We start from the raw sequence: 27,130 nt of genomic DNA on the forward strand, positions 1-27,130 counted from the left end.
TCTCTTTGTTTTACTTCCTCTTATAATGTCTTGATTTCCTCTTCATTACTGAAGGATACTTTTGTTGGATGTAGAATTCTAGGTTGATGGGTGTTTACTTTCAGCACCTGAAAAATGTTGTGCCACTTCCTACAAGCCCTCATGGCTTCTGGTGAGAAATTATGTCATTTGAATTGTTTTTCTCCTGTAGGTAAGGCATCATTTGTCTCTTGCTGCTCTTAAGATTTTTTTCTTTGCCTTTGGTTTTCAGAAGTTTGACTATGACGTGTGTTATTGCAGAATTCTTTGAGTTTCTCTTTGGAGTTTGCTCAGTGTCTTGAATATGTATGCATTGTGCCAAATTTGGGAAACTTTCAGCCCTTATCTAAAAATGCTTTCTCAGCCCTGCTTTTTTCTCCTGTCCTGGAACTCCCATGACACAAATGTTAGCTCTTTTGTTGTAGTCCCCCGGTCTCTGTCCTTGTTTTTTTTTTTTTCTTTTTTTCCCCTAGTCCATTTTCTCTCTGTTGTTCAGATTGGGTTATTTCTATTGTTCTGTCTTCAAGTTTACTGATCTTTTTCTCCGTCCTCTCCATTCTCCTGTTGGGCTTATCCATTGAGTTCTTCTTTTCTTTTTTTGTTTATTGCATTTTTCAATTCTAAAATTTCCATTTGTTTCTAATTTATATCATCATTATAAAAACTACAACTTTCTATTGTTTTCATTTTTTTCAAGCATGTTCGTAATTGTTGAAGCTCTATGGCTGCTATAAAAACTTTGTCAGATAATTCCAACATCTGTGTTATCTCAGTGTTGGCGTCTGTTTATTGAATTTTTCTCCTTTAAGTTGAGATTTTGCTGCTTCTTGCATGACAAGTGACATTCAATTGTATCCTAGACATTTACAGTGTTATGTTATGACACTCTGGATCTTACTGAAATCTTCTGGTTTAGGAGACTTTATCTGACACTGTTCCAGAGGGGAAGTGGGTGGGAAGCTGCCTCTTCACTGCCAAGTGGTGGTAGATGTCTAGATTACCCACTTGGTCTCTATTGACACCCAGGGGACAGGGTGGGCGGGCGTAGTCCTATAAGTGATAGGTGGGCAGAGGATTCAGGCTCCACCTGTGATCTCTACTGACATTGTGAGGGAGGGGCATTGTTATGGTCAGGCTGGGATGAGATTCTTGACTCCACTAAGGGAGAAGGCGTGCCCAGCAAATCTATAATCCCCTCAGCCTTTGCTGACAGTGTTGGGAGTGGGGCTGCACATTTTTCTGTCGCCACTGGGGTGGTGTCAGCGGAGGCCATTTGTACTGCTACCCTCACTTTGTGGTAGCAAGGCACCTCTCCCCCATAGCACTGATGGTAGAGACCATGTGGGGAGCAGTAATGAGGCGCCTCTCTCCCTCAGGCCAAGGTGGTTGGGGTAGTGGCGGTTATAGTCTAAATGTTTTCTATCTTGCTTGGCTACTCCTTTCCTAGTCCTTTGGTTAGAGAGAATTGTCTCTTCTTGGGGCTTTTTTTCCTCCTCCTTGTGGGTGCCTGTTGGCACTTACAGGTGACTGCTTCTCTCACAAAAAGAAAGCCCAGGGAACTCACTTCAGTGTCTTTCCCCAGGTCCTGTGCCGGTCTGCCTCCTCTCTACCTTTCAAAGTCTTCTTATGTTTACTTTATATATAGTGACTAGAGTTTTAATTGAACTCCTTCTGTGCCTATCTTTGAGCCATAATTCATAACTAGTGAATATATAAATTGGTTCTGACTTTTTGTATTATAAATGATTCTTCAGTGAACATCTTTATGTCTAAAACCTTAGGATAGATTATTAGGAAAGGAAATACTGACCAGAATTATGTGAACATATTTAAAATTTTTGATATATTTGCCAAATTGTTTTCCAGAAGGAACATACCCACATGTACTTTTACTAGCAATGTGTAAAAGTACTCATTTTAAAAGATACCCTAGCCAACGTTAAAATTTTCCTAATTTTAAAGGTGCAAATTGGTATGAGAGTTAAATTTCTTCCATGGTTTTGAAAGATATGAAGGACTAGTGTGATTTATTATAAAATAATCCACCAAAGAAAAGGTATAACAATAATATCACTTTTCTGAATGCTTAAAAAGTGCCAGGCATGCTCTTGAACCTTTAACATTTTATTCTCATAACAACTTAATGAGGTTAGTATTATGATCTTCTTTTTTATGAGACTTGGAGACTGGAGGTAATTTGCCTAGGTCACATAATTAATAAGTGGTAGAATTGAAATTTAATCCAGCATTCTCCAGCTCCAAATCCCTCGCATGGATTCACTGTGGGCAGCAATAGTGAGCTGATTTGCTTAAATGATTCACAGGCTCATTCGTTGTCAGAAATGAAGGGCAGCCTTAGAACATTTCCTCGTTCAGTATCAGCAGATGGCATACAGGAAAAACCATTCAATCTACTGATTCCAATTTCAATATACAACTATTAATAAGTGGTGATGGAGAGAATCAGTCAAGTATGCCAAATCTTCACCTTAGTTGCAGGCTATTAAAAACCTTCAAATCAATATCTAGTTGTAAAACATGTGAATGATTTCTTTTGTGAGAACTGCTTTCTGTAAAAAGTGATCAGATCTGGCAGAAAACAAGCTGAGTTCTGTCAAATTGGGGTTTGGATGTGACTAATGCTTCAGTATTCTCAGGGATTAAAAAAAAGATCTTTTGCTTTTTAAAAATTTTTACTCAAACCCTTTAAGATGGACTTTGATTACCATTAAAGCTCTACTCTGATGACAATGCTTCGAAATACTCAGCAGAATGAGCCAGCAAGATATTGCCTTTCCAATCGCATCTAATATAATGATTACAACTTGAATCAGAGCCAAGGGGATTATAACAATTGCACAGGGTCGAATGGCAGGAAAACCGAGTTTTATTCCTCACATTTAGACTGTCATTAGTGAAACCCTGTGGACAGTCTTGAGAGTTCGAAGAATGTCATAAATTACTGCAGGTGATCTTATGCAAAGTGGACAGAGGTACACAATTACTGTAAAAAGAATTTTTATCTAATAATTTGGAAGTCTTGTTTGAGAATATGTCTGTACACATAGATAAATTAGGCCTGAAAATTCCAGTTCAGCTAATTTACCACAGCTGATTAAGTTGACCCTAAATAGGAAGAGATCAATTATTTCCAGTTGCTGTTCGGTGGTATCATTTGAACAGCCCAGATTTTGCCTTTATGTCACTTGTTGAAAGGGGTGGTGTGTGGAAATGATAAGGCCTTGTTAGACATAAATCCGATTATAATAAAAATACTGGAATCCAACTTTAATGCCTGTTGTTACCCGCAATGGGATTTTGATAAAACACAAAGCCTATTATATCTAAAGTTTGAATATTATGTTAATCAGAATTCCTGCTGCTAATTTCTATTTTTATATTGAATTTTTGTTAATTAATGAACAGTGTGTTTATTTAGAGAAAAGACAATATCTTATTAAATAGCTTTTTCATACAAACACAAAGGAAAGATTATATGACAATCAACATGCAAACAGCATGTATGCACCTGTGAAAATGTTTGGGGGAATCTTTTGCCTGCAAAGTATTGAAACAGTGTTTGCTTATGCATATATTATATATAAAAATATAAATATATGTGTATATACATTTGTTTATTTGTTTGTTTGTTTATTCATTTATTTATATTGCTTGTTCTCTGTTACTCTGGAAACAATTCAACATTTTCTCCAGGTGAGGAAGCCTGTTATCTCCAATTCTTCATGAATTATTGAGAAAAATGATATGAGTAACACTTCAGTTGTCAACTCTATGCTACGATGACATACAATGCAATTTGTTGTGACCTTGAACTGAAGGTTAATTCAACCCTGATGAAATTTGTTGAAGATAAAATTAGGAAATATAGTCAAAGCATGAAAAATGCAAAGAATCTGATTAAGTTTTGCGTCCTCTAAAGAGATGAGATTTTATGTGTAGGAGCTAAAGTGATTTACATTCAATACATATGTGTTTGTTGCACTCGAAATTGTAAGTAAAGTATTTATTTTTGGAAAAATAAGGAATGTACAATTTGGAGAAATAATATATACAAATAAAATGACTCACAACATATTCAGTGGCAGAGCATACCTGTCCGTAGTTCACAATACTTGTGTACCGTTGGGATATATGTATATATATGTATATATATGTGTGTATATATACACATACTTTTAACTTTGGAAGATGAGAAAATTTGACACTGTGTTTTGTTATATGTATTTTAACCATTTTTGGAGAATCAAAATATTGGTGAGTATAGCTGTAGAAAAAAAATTTATTTCCATGCTATTGGGAAAATAAGTGAACTACTGGGAGAATATATTTACAACTTATATATTATATCACATTTAATATAAAAGAATACCTACAAATTAATACAAGGAAAAATAATCCCATTGAAAAATGGGCAAAATATATGAGGTAATCTGAAAAAAATTGAACCTCAACCGTAATCAACTGTAATGAATGAGATATGATATATTGCCCATTGAACTGGTCCCCAAAATGTCTAATATCCAGAGCTGGTTGGTGACAGTATAGGAACATGGTTGCTGTTGATAGAAGTATAAAATAGTATAGCTTTTTAGAAAACAATTTGACAGTATATAAAAAATGTAACTGTATATACCCTTTAATCTCACAATTGGACATAAAGAATTTATCCTATAGAAGTATTCATATACATGCAGTAAGTTATATGTATATGAGCTTCATTGCAACCTTGTTCATAATACCAAAAGGGGTGATGACTAAATGTTCATTTACAGGGTAATGATGATGACAAAAATTATGGTTTTATAGACTGCTATGAATTCATTAATCAGACAACTTTATATTAGGACCATACAATTTATTGTCCAAACTAGGCTACTTTTGATAGTAAAAAAGGGCACTGTTAATAGTTAATCCAGGAAAATAGGATAAACCCAGACAAATGTCCAAAACATAGTGTTAGGTAAGGAAAACAGAAAGAAAGAGAGGGAGGGAGGGAGGGAGGGAGGGAGAGAGAGAGAGAGAGAGAAAGAAAGAAAGAAAAAGAAAGAAAGAAAGAAAGGAAGGAAGAAAGGAGGGAGGGAGAGAGGGAGGAGGGAGGAGGGAGAAAGGAATATATATTTGAATCTTCCAATACTAAAACTCTGGATGTGCATATCTGTATAAATGCATAGAAAGAAGCATGGAAAAATACACGCTAAACTGCTAATATTTGTTAACTTCTGGGGAGGACCATGGAATTAAGAAGAGTGAAGGTAAACTTATTCTTTTAAGTGTATTTTTTTTTTACAGTGAGCAATCATTTGTAATTAAAAAATGAAATAGCAATAAAAACCTTCCAGAGATACGTTCGGTAGCTTACTTCTTTCTGCTCGTGGACGCCGCCGAGTAAGCATCGTTGACGTCTCCCCCCACCCTCCACTGCCGTTATGTCTAAGTCAGAGTCACCCAAAGAGCCCGAACAGCTGCGGAAGCTCTTCATCGGAGGTTTGAGCTTTGAAACAACCGATGAGAGTCTGAGGAGCCATTTTGAGCAGTGGGGAACGCTCACAGATTGTGTGGTAATGAGAGATCCAAACACCAAGCGCTCCAGAGGCTTCGGGTTTGTCACATATGCCACTGTGGAGGAGGTGGATGCGGCCATGAATGCAAGGCCACACAAGGTGGATGGAAGAGTTGTGGAACCAAAGAGGGCCGTCTCAAGAGAAGATTCTCAAAGACCTGGTGCCCACTTAACTGTGAAAAAGATTTTTGTTGGTGGCATTAAAGAAGACACTGAAGAACATCATCTAAGAGATTATTTTGAACAGTATGGGAAAATTGAAGTGATTGAAATCATGACTGACCGAGGCAGTGGCAAAAAGAGAGGCTTTGCTTTTGTAACCTTTGATGATCATGACTCTGTAGACAAGATTGTCATTCAGAAATACCACACTGTGAATGGCCACAACTGTGAAGTAAGGAAAGCCCTATCTAAGCAAGAGATGGCTAGTGCTTCATCCAGCCAAAGAGGTCGAAGTGGTTCTGGAAACTTTGGTGGTGGTCGTGGAGGTGGTTTTGGTGGGAATGACAACTTTGGTCGTGGAGGAAACTTCAGCGGTCGAGGTGGCTTTGGTGGCAGCCGCGGTGGTGGTGGATATGGTGGCAGTGGGGATGGCTATAATGGATTCGGTAATGATGGAAGCAATTTTGGAGGTGGTGGAAGCTACAACGATTTTGGCAGTTACAACAATCAGTCTTCAAATTTTGGACCCATGAAAGGAGGAAACTTTGGAGGCAGAAGTTCTGGCCCCTATGGTGGTGGAGGCCAATACTTTGCCAAACCCCGAAACCAAGGTGGCTATGGTGGTTCCAGCAGCAGCAGTAGCTATGGCAGTGGCAGAAGGTTTTGATTACTGCCAGGGAGGAGTGTGCTACCACAGGCTTAGCAACTCTTAAAACAAAATTCCAGTTCAAGCTCATGGCTAAAAGGACCATCCTTATGAGGACCTTTATCTGAGCCACTGTGCACTTCATTTTCACTGCCATGCAGTAGTCATTAGCTGCTGCGCAGCTTGAATTAATCATTCAGTTTTGTGAATGGACTTTTTAAAAATAAAATGCATTTAACTTGGTTTTAATTTTCTAAAAAAAAAAAAAAAAAAAAAAAAAAAAAAAAACCTTCCAAAAATTGACTATTAAAAAAACCCCAGTTTTGTATGCATCACCCAATAATTTGGTTTTGTTAATTGTGAGGACTGCTTTGGCTGATATGGTCACCTCCAGGTGAAGATCCTACAATGTCTAAGTACAAAGCTGAAGGCAGTGGAATCACTTTCAACAAAGACCTTCCTTAGTAGTAATGAACAGTGAGTGTTTTGTTGCTCTCAGATAGAATAGAAAGGTACAATTATGAATAAGCACAAATTTTATATTATGTTAAAGAATTTAACATAGTTTTTTTTGTCTGTGGTACGCGGGCCTCTCACTGTTGTGGCCTCTCCCGTTGCGGAGCACAGGCTCTGGACGCGCAGGCTCAGCGGCCACGGCTCACGGGCCCAGCCGCTCCGCGGCATGTGGGATCTTCCCCGACCGGGGCACGAACCCACGTCCCCTGCATCAGCAGGCGGACTCTCAACCACTGCGCCACCAGGGAAGCCCTAACATAGTTTTATAGTCATTAAATGCCAGGTGAAAACTGTTTATAACTTAATTATTCTTATGATCCAAGTTCTAATTATAGTGCCTTATATGAACTTCTGTGTTGATGGAAACAGTTCAGACATATCTGACTTTGCTAGTGACTTCCTGATGGAAAAAACAATAACTAACTGCAGGGTTCTTTCCATAGTAATGATTTTGCTGGTCAATCCGTTAGGTCTTTGGAACACCACAATTGACAGTTATGCTGGACTAGAAGTTTATTCATTCAGTCTTTTACCATGTGCCTGGTACTGTTTTAGGTACTGGAGGTACAGAAAAACATTAAAAATCCCTGCCCACGAGGAACTTATTTTCTAGCTGTGGGAAAGTGGGAGACAGATACTAAACAGTAAGTAAAATAAAAGTCTATTAGATTGTGGTGAGTGTTATGGGAAATGTAAATTGAACAGAGTGCTGAGTGGGAGGTATATTTTATTTTTAAATAAAATGATAAAGAAAGGAAAATATCTGAAGGAGGTGAGGGAGCAAGCCAGGAGGATAACTGGGAAACAAGAGGAGCAAGTGCTCAATGTGCAAGCGTACCTGGAGACTTAGGAACAGCGAGAAGGCCAGCATGTCTGCCCCAAAATGGGGGTGGGGAGGGCTTCCCTGGTGGCTCAGTGTTTAAGAATCCGCCTGTCAATACAGGGGACACGGGTTCAAGCCCTGGTCCAGGAAGATCCCACATGCTGCGGAGCAACTAAGCCCGCGAGTCACAACTACTAAGCCTGCGTGCCACAACTACTGAAGCCTGCGTGCCTAGAGCCCGTGCTCCGCAACAAGAGAAGCCGCTGCAATGAGAAGCCTGCGCACCGCTAGGAAGAGCAGCCCCTGCTTGCTGCAACTAGAGAAAGCCCGCCCACAGCAACACAGCCAAAAATAAATTAAAAAAAAAAAAAATGAGGGCAGGGAACGGACTTGAAGAACTGAGGTCAGAGAGGCGACAGCCTGCTCTTGTAGGGCCTTGTGGGTCATTATAAAGACTGACTTTTAACAGAGCAAGGTAGAAAGACACTGAAAGATCTTAAGTGAGAGTGAGATGATTTAACTTACATTTTAACAGGATCACTGTTCAAGCTCTTTCTTCTATCAACTGCTTTCATCCATTTAAGAAGCCAACTCTCTAGGGTTCTGATTGGTTATTAAATTCTTTTATAGCATGTACTTACAGGGAAGAGTAGATAAAAGGTATGTTTAAAAATGTACTTATATTTAGTTCTTAATCTCAAATAGCCACAAATGAAAATAACATTAGACAATTTTATCCAGTGCACGGAACAAGAAAGTGAAAAGGTTTTACTTACATATACTTAGATTCTAAGGAGAAATTCAAAACGATAGGCATGTTGTATAGAAATTAAGAGACATCAAATCTCTTAAATCCATCTTTATTTGTTTATTTATTTTTTCATCTCTATTGCCTCAGCCTTGGTTCAGGACAACATTTCTTCCCTGGAAGTTTGTGGTAATCTCTTCCTAACTGGTTAGGGTACTTTAAACTTCCCTTCTGTCGATGCCATAGTTCAGATATCATTTCTTTTCTAATGTACTATAATGGCTTCTCCTAACCTGTTTTTCTGCCTGCATTCTTGCTCTGCCTTCAGTACTTTCAATTGTGTCATCACAGAACTTTTTCTGTTATGGAAATGTTATTCTCAACTAAAAATTTTCAATGGTTATATAGAGGGTTCAGGTTAAAGCTGAACTCCTTAGGATGGCAGAGAGGCTTAATGTCTAGTCTCACACTATCAATGTTATCTTTAAAGAACTACTTAAAGCTTCCTGCATGTGCTATGGTTTACCTTGATTCCATGCCTTTTCACATGCTACTTCCTTGGTTCACTTCTACTTGTCATTCAAGACTCAGGCCATGTGCTGCCTCTTTTCGGGAAGTCAGGGTTACCTGCCTTTCCTATAGGCAACCACAGTACATTTTGTAAATATTATAACCGTTGGTTTATTCCATTGGTTTATATACTATTTGAGGGGAGAGTCTAAGTATTATTTGCCTTTGTATTTCCAAGACCTAACATGTAGCAGATGGTAAATACATGATCTCTGCAGGAGATAAAGTACCATGAAGAAAGTAAAGAGGGAAGATTGGTATGTAACTTAAACATGACCTCTGTCCTGGATTATAAAGAGAAATGCAATAGAGATGCCAACAGTTGACTGAAGTTATATGAGGCAAAAGAAACTGGGTCAGCACTGTTCCTTGCCCAGAGTTCATTAGCTACTTAAAATAAATCAGAATATTGAAGCAGAACTTGCAAGTTATAGCTGCCTTTACTATTACTGTCATTGGTGTTTCAAATGAAGATTTTTACAATTCATACATACATCTGTTAGATCTACATTTTAATGTAATTTTTTTCCTTAAAATTCCGAAGAATATGAAGGCATCACAGTGGCCTCTTGATAGATTAGACTAGAGGAAGAATTGCTCCCCTAATAGCTGTTGCTACATTGATTGAAGATCTTTCAGTAGATTTGCAAAGGAGATATGGGAAAGTACTTCTTGTGATAGTCAAAGTCTGTGACAGTTAAGTGGAGTTGGGGATAGATAACAGAATGCATTTATTTAATTTAACAAATATCTGACCAGCTGCAATGGGCCAGGTGCTGACCTACGTACTAGAGATACAATTTTAAACTAAAAACAATGCTACCCTCATGTAACTTGTATTAGAATGTCTTTTCTAATTTCCATTCTGTAATTGAGTATGGGGGTAGAAATTGTGTGAGACCAAAACATTCAACAGGTCTGGTTTGCCCTTGAAAATGGAGGAGAAGTGGAAGGAATCTAAAAGCTTAGCTTTCTGTCATACCCCTGGCAATTCTGTAGAGTCGGAACTGAACAAAAGGAAAAGAAAGATATGGGAACAGCAAGGAACATTGTTGATTTACAATGTTTCAGGTGTACAGCAGAGTGATTCAGTTCACATATATATATATATATATATATATTACTATTTTTCAGATTCTTTTCTATTATAGGTTATTACAAGGTATTTAATATAATTCCCTGTGCTATACAGTTAAGTCCTTGTTGGTTATCTATTTTACGTATAGTAATGTGTATATGTTAATCCCAAATTCCCAATTATCCCTCCCCCCTTCCCCTTTGGTAACCATAAGTTTGTTTTCTATATCTGTGAGTCTATTTCTGTTCTGTAAATAAGTTCATTTGTATCATTTTTTAGATTCCACATATAAGTGATATATGGTATTTGTCTTTCTCTGTCTTCATTTACTATGATAATCTCTAGGTCCATCCATGTTGCTGCAAATGACATTATTTCATTCTTTTTTAAGGTTGAGTAATATTCCAGTGTGTGTGTGTATTTTTATATATATATATATATCACATCTTCTTTATCCATTCATCTGTTGATGGGCATTTAGGTTGCTTCCACGTCTTGGCTATTGTAAATAGTGCTGCTATGAACAGTGGGGTGCATGTATCTTTTCAAATTATAATTTTCTCCAGATATATGCCCAGGAGTGGGATTGCTGGGTCGTATGGTAGTTCTATTTGTAGTTTTTTAAGGAGCCTCCATACTGGTCTCCATAGCGGCTGCACGAATTTACATTCCTAACAACAGTGTAGGAGCGTTCCGTTTTCTCCACACCTCTCCAGCATTTATTATTTGTAGACTTCTTCATGATGGCCATTCTGACCGGTGTGAAGTGGTACTTTGTTGTAGTTTTGATTTGCATTTTTCTAATAATTAGTGATGTTGAGCATCTTTTCATGTGCCTGTTGGGCCATCCGTATGCTCCCACATATTTTGTAACATACTTTTATGTAATACTTACCAATTAAAATTATAGATACTATGGACATACAGTAATAAATTACTATAAACTTTAATAAGTTAAATTTTAACAACTCAGCCCCTGGCTACTAAACAAATATTTGTTGGGTAAATTAATGAATTAATTAACAAATCTGGCAAGTTGTTCATTCTTGAACAGAAAAAAGACACTAGCAAAAGAAGAGGGAAACATCTTTAGGGACTGAATTTTTAGGCAGGAAACTAGTGAAGTGTAAGTCATGTTTCCATTGTTTCTTTTTCATTGGAGTAGGACATGTGAAAGATAAAGGAATCTCTGGGAAGGGAACTACTGGCAATGCAGTTAGTATTGATGAAATGGGCTTAGATACCTGTATCATGACTTAATATCCTGCAAAGATAGGCTCTTGGCTAGAGTGAGATGCATATTGCAAAATGGGGAAGAACAAACATGTTTTCCCAGAGGTTAGCCGACCTGTTCAAGGAGGTTCTACATTGAAAATGCAGAGAAAGCAAAATAAATTCCCAGATAAAGCCATGATGCTGATTTCTTTGGAGGAGAAAAGATAGGAATGGAAAGAAAAACAAGACTGAGGGAGCTTCTCAGTGATTCACATGAGAAAATAATTTAAAAAGACTGAAAATATTACTTAGAAATTCAAATACCAAAACACATGTAAAGCACATGGATTGTAAATAAAATGAATGCACGTTGCAAAATGTAGACACATATGGGAAGTACTAAGACTTGTTGGAAATATTTTTATGAAAGTTTATCTCATGCACCAAATAAATAATTACTAAAAATCTGATAGGAGGGAATGTATAATAGTATGATATGTCAAGAAAATACACCTTTAAGGATATCCACAAAATATATACCTTACAGGTGGATGAAAGAGGCAGAAGTGATGTTGAACTGACTTTACCGAGGAAACAGATGATGTGTTCTTGATGTATTTTACAAAACTGGCAGACAATCAAGATATAGTAGTAATGGGGATATAATCTGGCCATATGCTGGAAGCCTTAGTCAGCCAAATACAGAGCATCTGACAAGTTCTTGACTTGCTTGATGAAAATTCTGACTCCCAGAGAGTGAAGGAAAATGTCAAAACATCCTTGAAGTGGCAGAGCCAGTATGCTAACATTTTGTATTTTTATAAAAAGGAAAAGAAAATGTATATGATTATGTGTTGGATGCATTTTAATACTTTTTTTAAAAACCTCTATAGGGACACAGGAGGAACTGGTAACATTAGCTGCCTCTGGGAAAGAGGGCTGGTGGCTGGGGAACAGGGATAGCAGAGATACTTTTAACATTTTTTTTTTTTTTACTTTAGAAATTTTGAAGTGTGCAATTCTATTGCTTATTCCAAAGGTAAGTTAAAATGATCAAAGACACCCCCTAAAAAGAAAAAGTTCCAAATTAACATTTATGCCGGGTAACAGGGAAGGACCCTTTTAAGATAAAACATAACATTTTGCGTAGCTTTTATTAAACCATTTATATTGTATTGCAGTCATATAATATGAGTAAACCTCTTAAGCAATTTACCAGATTAACCAGAGAATTCCCTGCTGTCTGGAAAATATACTATTTGATACTGAAGGCGCACTGGATGCTCCCAGCTGGGGGTCTCCCTTTCTTGTACTCATGCTTTTGCCTCTCTCCAAGTGGAGTGTGTGCTTAACAAGACTCAGTTGTGTGTGTATTCAAACCTGATTATGTCCATTATACTTGATATTTTAAAACATGTAATTTAATTAAATACTAAACTGATGAGATTTTAAGTGTGGAGTGAAAGAGTTATTATTTCTTGCAAACTTATTTGAATGCTTTCGAAAGACTATAAAAATAAGATGTTAAAACAAGTGCTGTCAGGATAGATTTTGAACAAGACAACTGTAAAAGACTGGGAAAAGAATCACAAAAGTCTACATGATTTTAGGACTCCAATACTTCTACAGTGTTGTTACATTTTTACTCTATTTTAAATAAACTGAAAATAGAAATGATAGATGATGTGTTATGGCTCCACAAAAAAGACAATACAAAATTCCAATCAGCAATCGACCCAAAGGACTTGACCCTCTGTGTTTAAGTTGGATGAGTGAATGTATATTTAAAGGTCTAAGTTTAAAATATACACTTCAGTTTTTTATGTGTTATGATTCTCCACTTTAATAGTTTCTGTTTAGCCCACTGACCACAGACCTTATCCTGTGTTGGCTTAAGTACCTGACTCTTCCACAGAACTCTTAACTTTAGAAGAGGGGCCATATCTTGTTCATCTTTGTAACCCTTGTATATCATATGGATCTTAGAACACAGCAGATGGTCAGTAAATGTTTTGTTAAATAATTACTGTGCCAACAGAGTTGAAAGTGGCATATGTTTTTGCTTAGTCCTGATACTGGGGAGTCACCAGGTCTCTCAACAAAACTTGAGAAGAGTAGAGTAAACAGCCCTGGGGAAAAACTAAATTCAGGAGCTGAGTTAAGAGAAAGAATAACCAGGTTAATGGAAGGAGCTGGACAATCTCATCTTTGATCACTGTAAGAACTAAAATATGAAGAAAATTTAGAGTCAAAGCCAACAGAAAAGGACAAAGAAACAAGAGGAAAAAAATCAATATATTAGGAGTTCCGAAGCAAGAGTAAATTCATTTGAAATGTTATGGCCATATGCTTCTCAACATTCCTCTACTGACCTTCAAGATGAAATACTCAGAGTGAGCTTTCAACAGATGAAATTCTGGAAACTGTTAAGCTAGACCTAATTCTATAGGAGTTTGTCGGTAAGGGGAAATGAAAGTTTTCTTGGGAGAAAATAACTCAGTCATTTTAGAGTTTGTGATAACCAGGGAGGGGGAAACTTTTCTTAGATGCACATAATAGACCAGAATTTCCCAAAGTGTGTTCCATGGAACATGAGATTGCAATATTCTCTGTACTGCACAGAGTACATTTTCTTATTTATTTATTTGTTCTCTATTCTCTGTCTCTCCTTCTGGAATGTAATCTCCACAAGAGAACTGGCTCTTCTGGCCTGCCTTGCTTACTGCCACAGGCCCACAGATTTAAATAGTGCCTGGCACATATTAAGTGCCTCAGGAATATTTATTAAATGAAGGGCCAGGGAACAGCATGGAGAGGCAGGAACCCAGACAGCCCCAGAGACAGCAGGGACAGAGTTGCACCAATAGGATCACAGGTGAAGGTCATTGTGAAGCAGAAAGAGGCATCAATTACCCAAACCTCCACCACCAAATGGGACATTTTATTTATAAACTGAAAATAAACGGAGCTCCTTTTTTGCCCTCTACAAGGCACCGCAGTAGAGACGCAAGGTTCAAGGCATAGATGCCTGGGAGACTGGTGGTAACCTTGTTAGAAATAGAGAAGACATATCTCTATGGAAGGTGAAAAGGCTCATTAATTACTTTTATAGAAATTGTTATCTGCTTAGTTTATAGGAAAAAAAAGTTCATTAGCTGGTGAACATAGTTTCAATAATTTAAAAATACAATTTATGAGACTGTTTCATAGTAACTGTAGGAGACACTTTATCATTCCTCTCTAAATCACTCAAACGAAAAGACGGACTCATTATGCAATCATCTAAGTACTCTTAATTAAAGAGATAATGTTCATACCATAATCTTTTAAAAAAATGACTAAGTTGTGAAACTTAAGGACAAAAGAAAGAAAAGAGTACTTCCTGCCTTTGCATATATAATTCCACAGAAAGCAGTGGCTCTCAACGGTGCTAGTATCGAGAATTTTAAGGAACAAACCGATGGCAAGTCACACCCCAGAATTTCTGGGGGTGGGACCCCAGCCTCAGAAATTTTTAACATGCTCTCTGGGTGAGTCTAATGTGCAGCTGGGCTGAGGACAATGAAAGCAAGAGATGTGATGGAGGGGAGTACCGGAGACTGTCTTTTATGAGAGTAAATCTGAACTGTAGTGGGAAGTTGGAACTTAAATCCACATCCACAGTTTCAAATCTGAATGCTCTAAATATGATATTTTATGTGGAACTCTTTAACTTCTCATAATATTAGATTTTTTTTTCCATTAAGGATTTGATATACTGATCTGGAAGTAAACCCTTCAGAATGACTAAGAACTGATCATTAGAGACAGAATGTCATCACACACTGGAAATGGTGACTATATAGCCAATCAGATTTTTTAATCTTTTTGAGGTAAAGATTGTGAGCTGCTGAAATAGTTTATTAATAGAGTTTATTCATAGAAAATTATTAATTTTAATTTATTAAAATTATTTCTCTACAAATACTTGAAATTAAAGTCGTTATATATTTTGGGATGTTTAAATTGAACTCTGCCTAGTGAAAGGGAGACAGACCAGATGATTAGGGAAATTATTTTCAAACAAGAAAGCTTACTTATTTTATTTGTTAACCATGATTAAACTTTGCCGTAGGACTCTTGAAGTTGGTTCGGTGGTACGTGTGGTTCTGGTACTGCAACCACACGTTCCATTTTTAGGAAGATGGCTAACAGGCTGCCCAGTGTGGGTGTGGACAGATGCCCGTTCCCTGACTGCTGTGACAGTGTGGCTGACTCCAATAAAGGGACACTCCATTTCCTTCTTCTACTCCTCCCCTTCCCTGTCAGTCAGCTTCTCCAACATCACTGTCAGTCCACTGGGCTACTGTTCTATCCCTACTCTAGACTGAATACTTAATTATATGCCAGGAACATACAATACTGCTACAAGACGATACTATTATTATCTTCGCTTTCTAGATGAGGAAAGAGGGGCGTGGAAACGCAAGACAACTTCCCTAGTCACTCAGCTAGGTTGGTGAGTTGTAAAGCCAACCTTGGAGCTTAGGTCCGTCTGGCCCGGAAGCCCATCTCAAAAGCATTCTATTTGCTCTTTCATCCTTTCACTGTGGATGGATTCCCAGGTCACACTCTGAGCTGCTGCCCGCTGGAATCAGATCCTGTCTAGCCAGTCTGCAGAATGGAACATTTCTGCCCTTTCTTACTTCCCACTACCTGGATCAGTCACCCTGACCATGGATGCCACACCCAGGATATGTGGCATCTAAGAAGATCCCACCGAAGGAGAAAACTAGGGATACGCTGGAAAATCAAAGCATGCCCCGCTGCCCACGACCTGTAGTTTTGCTTGAAGAGTGAGTCCATCGGTACTTTAGTCTCTCTCAGCAACAATTTCCTCTTATTCCCCCGGAGAAGGGATCATGGTTGCTTTCTGGCTATTGCCATTAGATTTTCCCTCATGCAATGGAGCTAGACACTTCTGCTATGATTTCCCCCATTGGAAGGCCCCAAGAGCCTTCTCCATAATCAGTGGATCAGGTCTCCCTGCAATCTTTATAACCAAATATTAAAAAGATATATATTTAAAAGCAAATGATGGCTGTTACCATTGCTTCCCTAAAAGTATTACAGTTCCATGAAAAGGAGGTGGCTGGCTTTTATCCAGCATTACAAATATTTCAAATTAGAACCATTGACTTATTGAATGCCTTTGCATAATTTACCCTAAGAAGCAAAAATTCACCCACTCAGAACCTGGTTAACTGCCAGGAGAAATAAATGTCATGCTCTTTAAAAAAAGAAAGAAAGAGGGGAAAAAAAATGTTAATTGTTGTTTATGCTGATAAGCATGGTAAATTAGTCCCCTAATGGCATAAAGGTATCCAGTGTTGCTTAATCAACATAAAATTATTTGGAGGCTCAGAATATCTGGCTCTGTGAGTCACATTAGACTCCAATCTATTCTCATTTGCATCTGAAATGATACTGTTCACAAATGCAGTAGATCTTGTCTGAGGAGACCCACTTAGGTGAAGAGTTCTCTAAAGAACTTATTACCTTATAGTAAAAATATTTTGGATAAATCATGAAGATGATCAATTATATACAATTAAAATGCCTAGGGAAAGTACAAGTATGACTTTGAATCAGGGTGCTAAATTTGTTTTTGTTACCGACAATTTCAAATATTTTAAAAAGAAACTTACTCAGAAGGTCCAGTTGCCCCAAGTCAATTTTTAAAGAAGTGCTAAGCACATTAGACTCTAGCTGCCGAGTCTTGGGCCTTATACAAGCCTCTTTAGTTAATAATAATATAAGGATTTTATTGTAGGTAGGTAGATGCTATACGTAGATTCCATAAAGAAGATCCTTGAAGAGAATATGGTAACGAGTATACTAAACAGTGTTTATCCTTTGAAAAGCTTAGTAATAACGCAAGTTGAGAATGAGTAGGAAATTTACTGGGACTCAAATCTTAGAACTTGGAAAGTGAACAAGAGAATAATGTTTACTGATCTATTTGTTATATTAAATTCCATACTTGTTTTCTTAATGTTTCATCACTGCATGTAATGTACCATACTATGGAAAATATCAAGTCAATGCCATAAAGTAAACATTCTGGACTCAGCTGCATTAACAGCTGCACAAATAGATTGAATACTAGAGTGTGTTGTTTAGGGACTCAGGTTGATGGAATGCTATCAGGAGTTAGCACAGTGGACACCTGGTGTTTTGCTTGCTCAGTGTTCCTTCTTCTTAAATATAACACGTCTGTCCTTTTGGGGATCACCCCTCCACTCTGAGTCCACATGGTTCCAATCAGGTGACTATATACTTGACATCAGGGGTGGGGTACATGTTCCAGGCCTGGCCAATGAGAATTCAAATCCTCTTGGCCACTGGGATTGCTTCAGATTTGGCTACCTGACCCAAGTCAGGCCAATTAGAGTTCATCTCAGGGCTTCTGGAGCTGCCAGGAAAGATATGCACTGTTGCAACAATGGGGTTGCTGAATTCATGGGATGTAAAGATGAATGAAGCTAAGGGTAATTATTTTTAATGTTACACATAAAATATATGCCTGGAAATAAACCAAAAACGAAGAAGAGCTTAGACATGGAGAGAAGCAAATACCTGAGGATGTTTGAACACTTGGATTCTGTTCTACCCAAAGCCCTTGAATCTCCCAGATATGTGAGTCATCATTTTTGCTTCTGCTTCAGCTAACATGATAGTATGTTCCGTCCCTTACAAATAGGTTATCTTATTAATACACGTAATTCAGATAGTGGGAGCAATAAGTAGCTATTTTAGAAGTGTCAGAGAAACGTGATAATTAGGCAGAAATTTTAAAAGAAAAAAATGTATGCACATCAAATAGCACACAAAGCAAGAATATATTTTTATTAGACCATTTCAAAATTTAGATAGGATAATAGAATGTTAGGACTATAGAGATTACTCCTTTCAACTTTCTAATTTTAAATGTATAAGTATGTAAACTGAGGTCCAGAAGGAAACATCTAAAATGTTCGGTAAAGGTTATTGACAGATGCTCCCATGTGATTATAAAAATGGAAGTGAATATTGGACTGCTGAAGGTTCTTAAAAGATTTCAATTTCTCAAGAGCAACTGTGAATATTAGGAACCAAATCAATACTGTTTTTCATGCAGTTTAATCTAGCCTAAAAGAACCTCCAGAGTGAAATAGAATGTGATTACTAATTTAAAAAAAAAAAATTTTATTTATTTATTTTTTGGCTGCATTGGGTCTTCGTTGCTGTGCGCGGGCTTCTCATTGTGGTGGCTTCTCTTGTTGCAGAGCACAGGCTCTAGGCGTGCGGGCTTCAGTAGTTGTGGCACGTGGGCTCAGTAGTTGTGGCTTGTGGGCTCTAGAGAGCAAGCTCAGTAGTTGTGGTGCACAGGCTTAGTTGCTCCGTGACATGTGGGATCTTCCTGGACCGGGGTTGAACCCATGTCCCCTGCATTGGCAGGCAGATTCTTAACCACTGTGCCACCAAGGAAGCCCCATGATTACTAATTTAAAAAACAGTTAATTCTTTTTTCTTAAAAGTGTCTTTGCTCTTCCTTCAACTAGGAAATGTAGCTAAAATTTACAAACAGATATGCATCCAAATACATGAGTCTGTTTATATAATATTAAGATATTAATCTAGTTTGTTTACTCTTTAAAGAAATAATAAACACTAACCCTGTTGAAGTGGAACTTTGGTTAAAATTATAGTTAATCATAAATTAACTTTAATATCTAAGTAACTATCAGTATTTTCCCGTTACAAAGTTGATGTAGTCATGAGGAAAAATGGACATCATGGAGCCCAAACAGCTGGCTGACATAGATAGCTTTAACTCTTCCATAAACTGACTGTCGTGAAATGCTGACATCACAGCAGAGGATTTGAGGACACTGCATTTGTCTTTAAAAATTACACTTGGGAAAAATAAAACCCAGGTGATTGGTACTTTGAAATATGTTTTGTTATTTATTTTAGTCATTTACTAACTTATAATTGTGAATCTGAATGTTTGTGGAATTATGGGTTGGACTTTTTATGGGCAGATTTGAAAGGTTTCAAAACAGAAAAGGAACTATTCATCCCATCTTTGAAAAACAGCAAAACACAATGGAAATATTTCACACCATATGGAGATAATATATAAATATTGAGAGGATTGTGTCAATTCATTGTCAGTATAAACACAGGGCACACTTCCTACACTTTATCTTCTGTGAAAAATATACATACTAAAACAAAGCTAAGCCCATTGTTAGCTTTAATCATGAAAGGTAACAGGTTACAGCAAGTATGCTCTCCTGAAAAAATAATGTTATCAAGTCTCATTTAAAATAATCATTGAAAGCTCAAAAATTGAAAAAACACAACAAAGGCATGAACAGTGATCAGAAGAAAATATAAATAGACATTGAATGAAAAAGACTGAAGCCACTCAATTCATGTTGGAAACTCCATGATTAGCAGCATTTTGGGTATTGGTACATAGACCAGCGACTTGAGCTACTGTAATAATTCAGCAAATGATTGACCACATTCTGTGTTGTTAAAAAGTCATTAAAATTTTGCTCGGCTGATTACATGGTAATTATACAGAAACTGTGGCATGGAAGAGCTATTACTAATAAGCATTGAGAATATAACGTGAAAAAATACAACTAGAAGCAAACATGATTGTTTATATAATAAAAATGCTGGTAGTGTTTCCTCTGTTCAAAGGGTCAAATGAAAATCTTCAGAAATTATGTGGAACTCAACATGAAAACCAGCTCAAACATTAACATGTTGCTAGTCTGTAACAGGCCCCAGAGTAGAGCAGGTCTTTCACTGATGTTTTGGTCTCTACTGTTCCCTTAGGTATAGGGTTTAATAAACAACTTGCTTCAGATCACATCCTTCCTTAAAAAATCAAATAATATAGAAGTGAAAAATGTTAAAATGAAACTACTCCTTTATTCATGTGTGATTATTCTCAAAGATTTTTCTATATACATGCAAACATATCAGGGCCAGGACTAGGGTATGGTAAGTGAGGCATCTAGGGTCTAAAATTCACAGAGATACTGAGAATTTTGTGCCCTAGGCATATCACTCACCTCCCCATAGTCCTGGTCCCGAAACATGTGCAATTATATGTATACAATTTTATACAAATTTACGTACAATATATTTGAAATCAAAATGGGATCATTTTGATCCCATTGGGTGTAACGTGCTTGATTCACTCAGCAATATATGGCAAGCATCCTTCCTTGTGAGTATATATAGATCTGTATCATTTTTTCATATATCTGCATAATATGTTATAGTCTGAATGTAGTATAATTTATTAAATCCCTCCTCTGCTGATGGACACATATCGCTTCCAGTGTGGGAGTACTGCTAATAATATTACAATTTTATACACACAGTTTTGTGCAACTGTGTACTTCGGCAGGACAAATTATTGTCAGTAGAGCAATTGTGCATTCAACTAATGTTCACATTTTAAAGGTTTGTGGGTACTGACGACTTTCCCTCTAAACTGCAGCAATGTCAAATCAAACTTTCGGAGATGATGGAAATGTTCTCTGTGTTGTCCAGTATGGTAGCCACTAGTGACATGAGGCCATTGGTCACTTGAAATGTTGTTAGTGAAACTGAGGAACTGAATTTTAATTTTATTTCATTTTTTTAATGTATTTAATTTATTTGGCTGCATCTGGTCTTAGTTGCAGCACACGGTCTCTTCATTGTGGCACGCAGGCTTCTCTCTAGTTGTGGCATGTGGGCTCTAGAGCACGCCAGCTCAGCAGTTGTGGTGCGTGGGCTTAGTTGCCCCACGGCACATGGGATCTTAGTTCCCTGACCAGGGAGCGAACCGGCGTTCCCTGCATTGGAAGGTGGATTCTTAACCACTGGACTTCCAAGGAAGTCCCTTTATTTCACTTTAAATCTAAAATTTTCAATTGATTGTCTTTGATTTTCTTGGTTTATGACCACTGGCTAGGGCATCCATACAAACATTGAATAATAGGTGTGAATAAGCAGACTTTTCTTGTTCTGAGCTTTAATCAGAATTCTTCAAGAGTCACATCTTATGTGTGACATTTGTTGTTGGTTTCTGATAGGTTGTCTTCATCAGAGTAACAGAAAGTGCTAGTGGGCTACCCTCAAAGCCATTCTGTAACCTCTAACTATGGATGCTGGAAAGCCAGTTACTTACTTCCTCTGTTAAGGGGAAGTCTGCTAGCATCTTAAGAGAGAGATCATTTGAATCCTCTTAAGGGTTAGGTATCAGTGCGTGTGTGAGTGCAGAGCTTGTTGGCAGTTCTCCTTTTCCTACATCCAGTCTTGAAGCCTAGAGCTGTGGCAGCCCTCCTAATAATAAGCAACCAGCATGAGAATGAAGAGCTGACAGCTAAGCATGGTCAAAACACAAGGCTGGAATGAGCCTGAGTCCCGAGTTATATTTTTAGCTCACTGACCCAGTTCTGAGACTGTCTGCTTCTGAAATTCTTGTAAAATAAATACAAAAATGTTATTATAGCTTAAACCACCATTCACAGAGTTTTCTGTTACTTTCCACCAGAGCATTCTTAACCAGTACTTCAAGTTAAGAACACTTTTTTCTATTCCTAGTTTTATAAGTATTATTTTTTTAATATTTATTTTATTTTTATTTATTTATTTATTGGGTTGCGTCGGGTCTTAGTTGCGGCATCTTTTTGTTGTCATGCGTGGGCTCCAGAGCACCAGGCTCAGTAGTTGCGGTGCATGGGCTTACTTGCCCCGTGGCATGTGGGATCTTAGCTCCCCGACCAGGGATTGAACCTGCGTCCCCTGCATTGGAAGGCGGATTCTTAACCACTGGACCACCAGGGAAGTCCCTATAAGTATTATTAAAACCAGAAATGAATGTCATGATCAATCACATCTCTTTTCAAATATAAATTTCAAAGAACAACAGCAAATACTTAAATAATGCCAAATATGTGGAAGGCATTGTCCTAAGTTTTTACATTTATTAACTAATGTAATCTTTACAAAAACCCTATGGGGTAGATACTATTATTATCCATATTAAAAAATGAGGAAATTGAGACACAGAGAGGTTAGGTAAATTGCCTAAGGTCACATAGCTAATAAGTGACAGAGTCGGTATTTGAACCTATACAGTTTGGCTCCAGGATCCTGGATCTTAGTCTACCTCTAGCACTTATTATAGTATTGAAAAAATGATACATGGGCCACAGTATGTATTTCTCAATTCTATCATTATTTTATTATTAGTTGTCTTTATCATAGGAGTTACCAACAGAGCTATTTGACTGAACTAATGGCAAGTGAATATGAATTATTTTATATTTTTAATTGAATTATAATTAATATACATATTACATTAGTTTCAGGTATATTACATAGTGATTCAATATTTTTAAATATTATGAAATGATAATAATAAATCTAGTTCCTGTCTGTCACCAAAGTTGTTACAATATTATTGACTATATTCCCTCTACTATGCATTTCATCCCTGTGACTTATTTATTTTATAGCTGGAAGTTTGTACCTCTTAATCTCCTTCACCTATTTCATCTGTCCCTCAACCCCCTGCCCCTCTGGTAACCACCTGTTTGTTCTCTATATATGTGAGTCTGTTTTAGTTTTGTTTTGATTGTTCATCTGTTTTGCTTTTTAGATTCCACGTATAAGTGAAATTATACAGTATTTGTCTTTCTCTGTCTAACTTATTTCGCTTCACATAATACCCTCTAGGTCCATCCATATTGCTGCAAAGGGCGCAAGATTTTATCATTTTAATGACCGAGTAATATTCCATTGTATATATATACCACGTTTTTATCCATTCATCTATCAATGGACACTTACGTTGCTTCCATATCTTGGCTATTGTAAATAGTTCTTCAATGAACATAGGGGCACCTATATCTTTTCAAATTGTGTTTTCTTTCTTTAGATGAAAACCCAGTAGTGGAATTGCTGGACCATATGGTAGTTCTATTTTTAATTTTTTTTTAGGAATATTTATACGCTTTTCCATAGTGACTGCATCAATTTACATTCCTACAAACAGTGCATGAGAGGTCCCTTTTCTCCACATCCTCACTAACACTTGTTGTTTCTTGTCTTTTTGAGAATAGCCATCCTGATAGGTGGTATCTCATTGTGATTTTGATTTGCATTTCCCTGATGATTAGTGACACTGAGCACATTTTCATATGTCTGTTGGCCATCTATATATTTCCCTTGGAAAAATGTCTATTCAGGTCCTGTGCCCATTTTAAAATCAGGTTTTTTGTTTTTTTTGATATTGAGTTGTGTGAATCCTTTATATATTTTGGATATCAACCCCTTACTGGATATATCATTTGCAGATATTCTCCGGTTCAGTAGATTGCCTTCATTTTGGTTGCTGGTTTCCTTCCCTGTGTGAAACTTTTTAGTTTGGTGTAGTCCCATGTGCTTAATTTTGCTTTTGTTTCCCTTGCCTGAAGAGGCATATCCAAAAATATGTTGCTAAGACCACTGTCAAAGAGATTACTGCCTATAGTTTCTTCTAGAAGTTTTATGGTTTCAGGTCTCACATTTCAGTCTTTAATCCATTTTGAGTTTATTTTTGTATATGGTGTAAGAAAGGAGTCCAGTTTCATTTTTTTGAATGTAGCTGTCCAGTTTTCCCAACATCATTTATTGAAGAGACTGTCTTTTTCCCATTGGATATTCTTTCCTCCATTGTCATAAATTAATTGACCATATAAGTGTGGATTCATTTCTGAGCTCTCTATTCTGTTTCATTGATCCATGTGTCTGTTTTTGTGCCAGTTTCATAATGTTTTGATTATTGTAACTTTGTATTATAGTTCACAATCAGGGAATGTGGTATCTTCTTTCTTAAGATTGTTTTGGCTATTTGGGGTCCTTTGTGGACCCATACAAATTTTAGAGTTATTTGTTTTAGTTCTGTGAAAATGCCATTGGTATTTTGATAGGGATTGCATTGAATCTGTAGATTGCTTTGAGGAGTATGGACACTTTAACGATATTGTTTCTTCCAGTCCATGAGCACTTTTTTTTTTTCCCTGTTTATTTGTGTTGTCTTTAATTTCTTTCTTCAAAGTCTTCTAGTTTTCAGAGTATAGGTCTTTCACCTTCTTGGTTAAGTTAAATTCCTAGGAATTTTTTTTTTGGATGCAATTGTAAATGGGATTGTTTTCTTCATTTCTCTTTGTGATGGTTCATTATTAGTATATAGAAATGCAACAGATTTCTGTATATTATTTTTGTATCCTGCAACTTTACTGAATTCATTTATTAGTTCTAATAGTTTTTTGGTGGATATTTATTCAGTATTTTAATGTCAGTTACACAATTTGCTGTAAAAAGAGAGCAACAGTAAAATTCAATCGATCAAGCGTCAATGCCAATCTTAGTTTTTCATACTCAATTTATTTTCTTAAAAAGTTTGATTCACAAATTCATTTCTTAGACTTTTTTTTTTCTGGGACTCGCAAGAATAATATCCTTTTCTTATTCTTCCTAAAGTTAGAGTTATAATAGATGAATTAAGGCAATTTTTCCCATTTCTTTAACATGTCCTTACTTTGGCCAGAATTTTTCTTTTTTTTTTTTATGACTTTTTTCTTGTTTTATTCTGCATTTCTCATATGATAGTCCCAAACCCAACACTTGGTTTTGTTTTCTGCCTTTCTTATTCTGTCAGCATCTATGTCAACACACTTTTTCCCAACAGCATATGCAATCTGATCCTCATCTGGTGGGTACACATAGGCCCTCAAAGATCCTGGCTCTCCAGCACGGGAACCTGAGTCCTTCCTTTCGACTACACCCACATATGTCTGTGCTTGGGGCTCTGCCTTGGTCCCATCACCTTTGAGGTGTCCTTAGGCCAGGAGCACCAAACACGTTCTCCTGCATCTTCTCGAAGGCTGCCTGGGCCGGTGTCCACTTGTGCAGGCTGCACCGCTTCTCCTCCTCATTCTTTTTGCTTGTTTCCATTGCATCCAAGAGTTTCACCTAGTCTTTGTCCTTCTTTTTCTTCTTCCGCTTAGTCACTCCGAGCTCTGCAATGCCTTTCAGCTTCAGAGGCCCCTTCTCCACAATTTCTTCCTTTTTCTCCCCTCCTTCTTTGATCAAGGACAGTGATGCTTTCTTCCTCTGTCATCCAGGAAAAAGTTGCATAAACAAACAAAAAGAGGGAACAAGGACTTAATACTCCTACCTACTCCTGGGTTTTTATGTCTCATCTCTTTTGTTCTGTCTTTACTGTGCATGACTCAACATATGTGGACAATATCTTAAAATCCTGTTGGCACTCCATAAATTAAAATAACAGAGCCTCCTGACAGCAGTAGTTATATAAGTAAATGTAAACCAAGATTATCTATGATGTAGGGCACAATGGGAATTACAGTTTTTTATAAGTTGACAATAGAGAATTATACTGATACTTGATAATGTTTAAAGGCATTTGTTGTATTTTTCCTATTTCCTATTATTTATGTATCCATTGGAAGTATAGTGAATTCAAATTAACTAAGTATGAGTTGTGAAAAAGATAATATTAGTAAGACGACTCCAGCCTAACCATCATCATAGGCTTATTCTTTTACAATCACCTAAAGAAGATAAGGTTTTTTTTGTGTGTATATAAGTATAATGACATTTAGTTCATAGATTTGTCATCATCATCTTTATTATCATTTCAAGATGATAATGATAATATAAATTATCATAATCATAATTATCACCATTATGTGAGATTTTGTATATTTATCATTTAATATAATTCTTTTTCTAGTGATTCTTTAAAAAAATTATTGCTAGATGTATAATTAAATGTCAGTGAATCAAGAGTGGCCAAGATGGTGGAGTAGGGAGACCCTGAGCTCACCTCCTCCCACAGGCACACCAAAATTACAACTATTTACAGAGAAACTATTGATGAGAAGGACCTGAAAACTAGAAAAGATCTTCTACAACTATAGATATAAAGAAGGAACCACAATGAGATGGGTAGGAGGGGCAGAAATGTGGTATTAGTCAGACCCATACCCCCAGGTAGGCAACCCACAAGTGGGAGGATAATTACGATTGTAGAGGTTCTCCCAAAGGAGCTAGGGGTCTGAGCCCCATACTTGGCTCCCCACTTGAGGGATCCTGCACTGAGAAGATGAGCCCTCAGAGTGTTTGGCTTTGATGACCAGCAGGGTTTACTTTTGGGAGAGCCAGAGGACTGTAGGAAACAGAAACTCCACTCTTAAATGGTGCACACAAATTTTCACATGCTCTGAGATCAAGGGCAGGAGCAAGCATTTGCAAAGAGCTTGGGTCAAATCCACTTGCTGATTTTGGAGAGCTTCTTGCAGAGGCAGGAGGCAACTAGGACTTACCCTGGGGACATAAACACTGGCAGCAGCCATTTTGGGGAGTTTATTCTACCACAAGGACACTAGTACTGGCAAATGACATTTTGGAATCCTCCCACTATCTTATTCGTGCTGGGACCCAGTTCCACCAACCAGCCAGTTGGCACCAGTCCTGGGATACCCCATGCCAAAGAGCTAGCCAGACAAGGACACAGCCCCAACCACCAGTAGGGCAGTTGCTTTAGGACCCCCTGAACCCCCAGCCTCCATGGGACCTGGATCCATCCACCAGAGGGCCCAGGACCTGGTTCCACCCACCAGTGGGCAGTCACTAGCCTGGACTCCCAGGGCCCCACAATTAGT

The 27,130-nt window shown here is 37.4% G+C and overlaps 2 protein-coding genes across 4 annotated transcripts in view; both read left to right on the forward strand.

Annotated features, from left to right (window-relative positions):
* LMNTD1 (lamin tail domain containing 1) overlaps positions 1-27,130 on the forward strand; it is a 442,400-nt gene that overhangs the window by 64,551 nt on the left and 350,719 nt on the right. The gene's annotated exons all lie outside the window — the stretch shown is intronic.
* Positions 5,385-6,648, forward strand: LOC132597905 (heterogeneous nuclear ribonucleoprotein A1). Its single transcript, XM_060305731.2, has one exon. The coding sequence runs from the start codon at positions 5,466-5,468 to the stop codon at positions 6,426-6,428; it is 963 nt and encodes a 320-aa protein (XP_060161714.1). The 5' UTR covers positions 5,385-5,465; the 3' UTR covers positions 6,429-6,648.

The sequence above is a fragment of the Globicephala melas genome, chromosome 10 (genome assembly GCF_963455315.2).
Source record: "Globicephala melas chromosome 10, mGloMel1.2, whole genome shotgun sequence".
Classification (NCBI taxonomy): domain Eukaryota; kingdom Metazoa; phylum Chordata; class Mammalia; order Artiodactyla; family Delphinidae; genus Globicephala; species Globicephala melas.

Bases quoted from the DNA above. Each gene is read 5' to 3' on its own strand.
- LOC132597905 (XM_060305731.2), top strand. From the start codon at position 5,466: ATGTCTAAGTCAGAGTCACCCAAAGAGCCCGAACAGCTGCGGAAGCTC.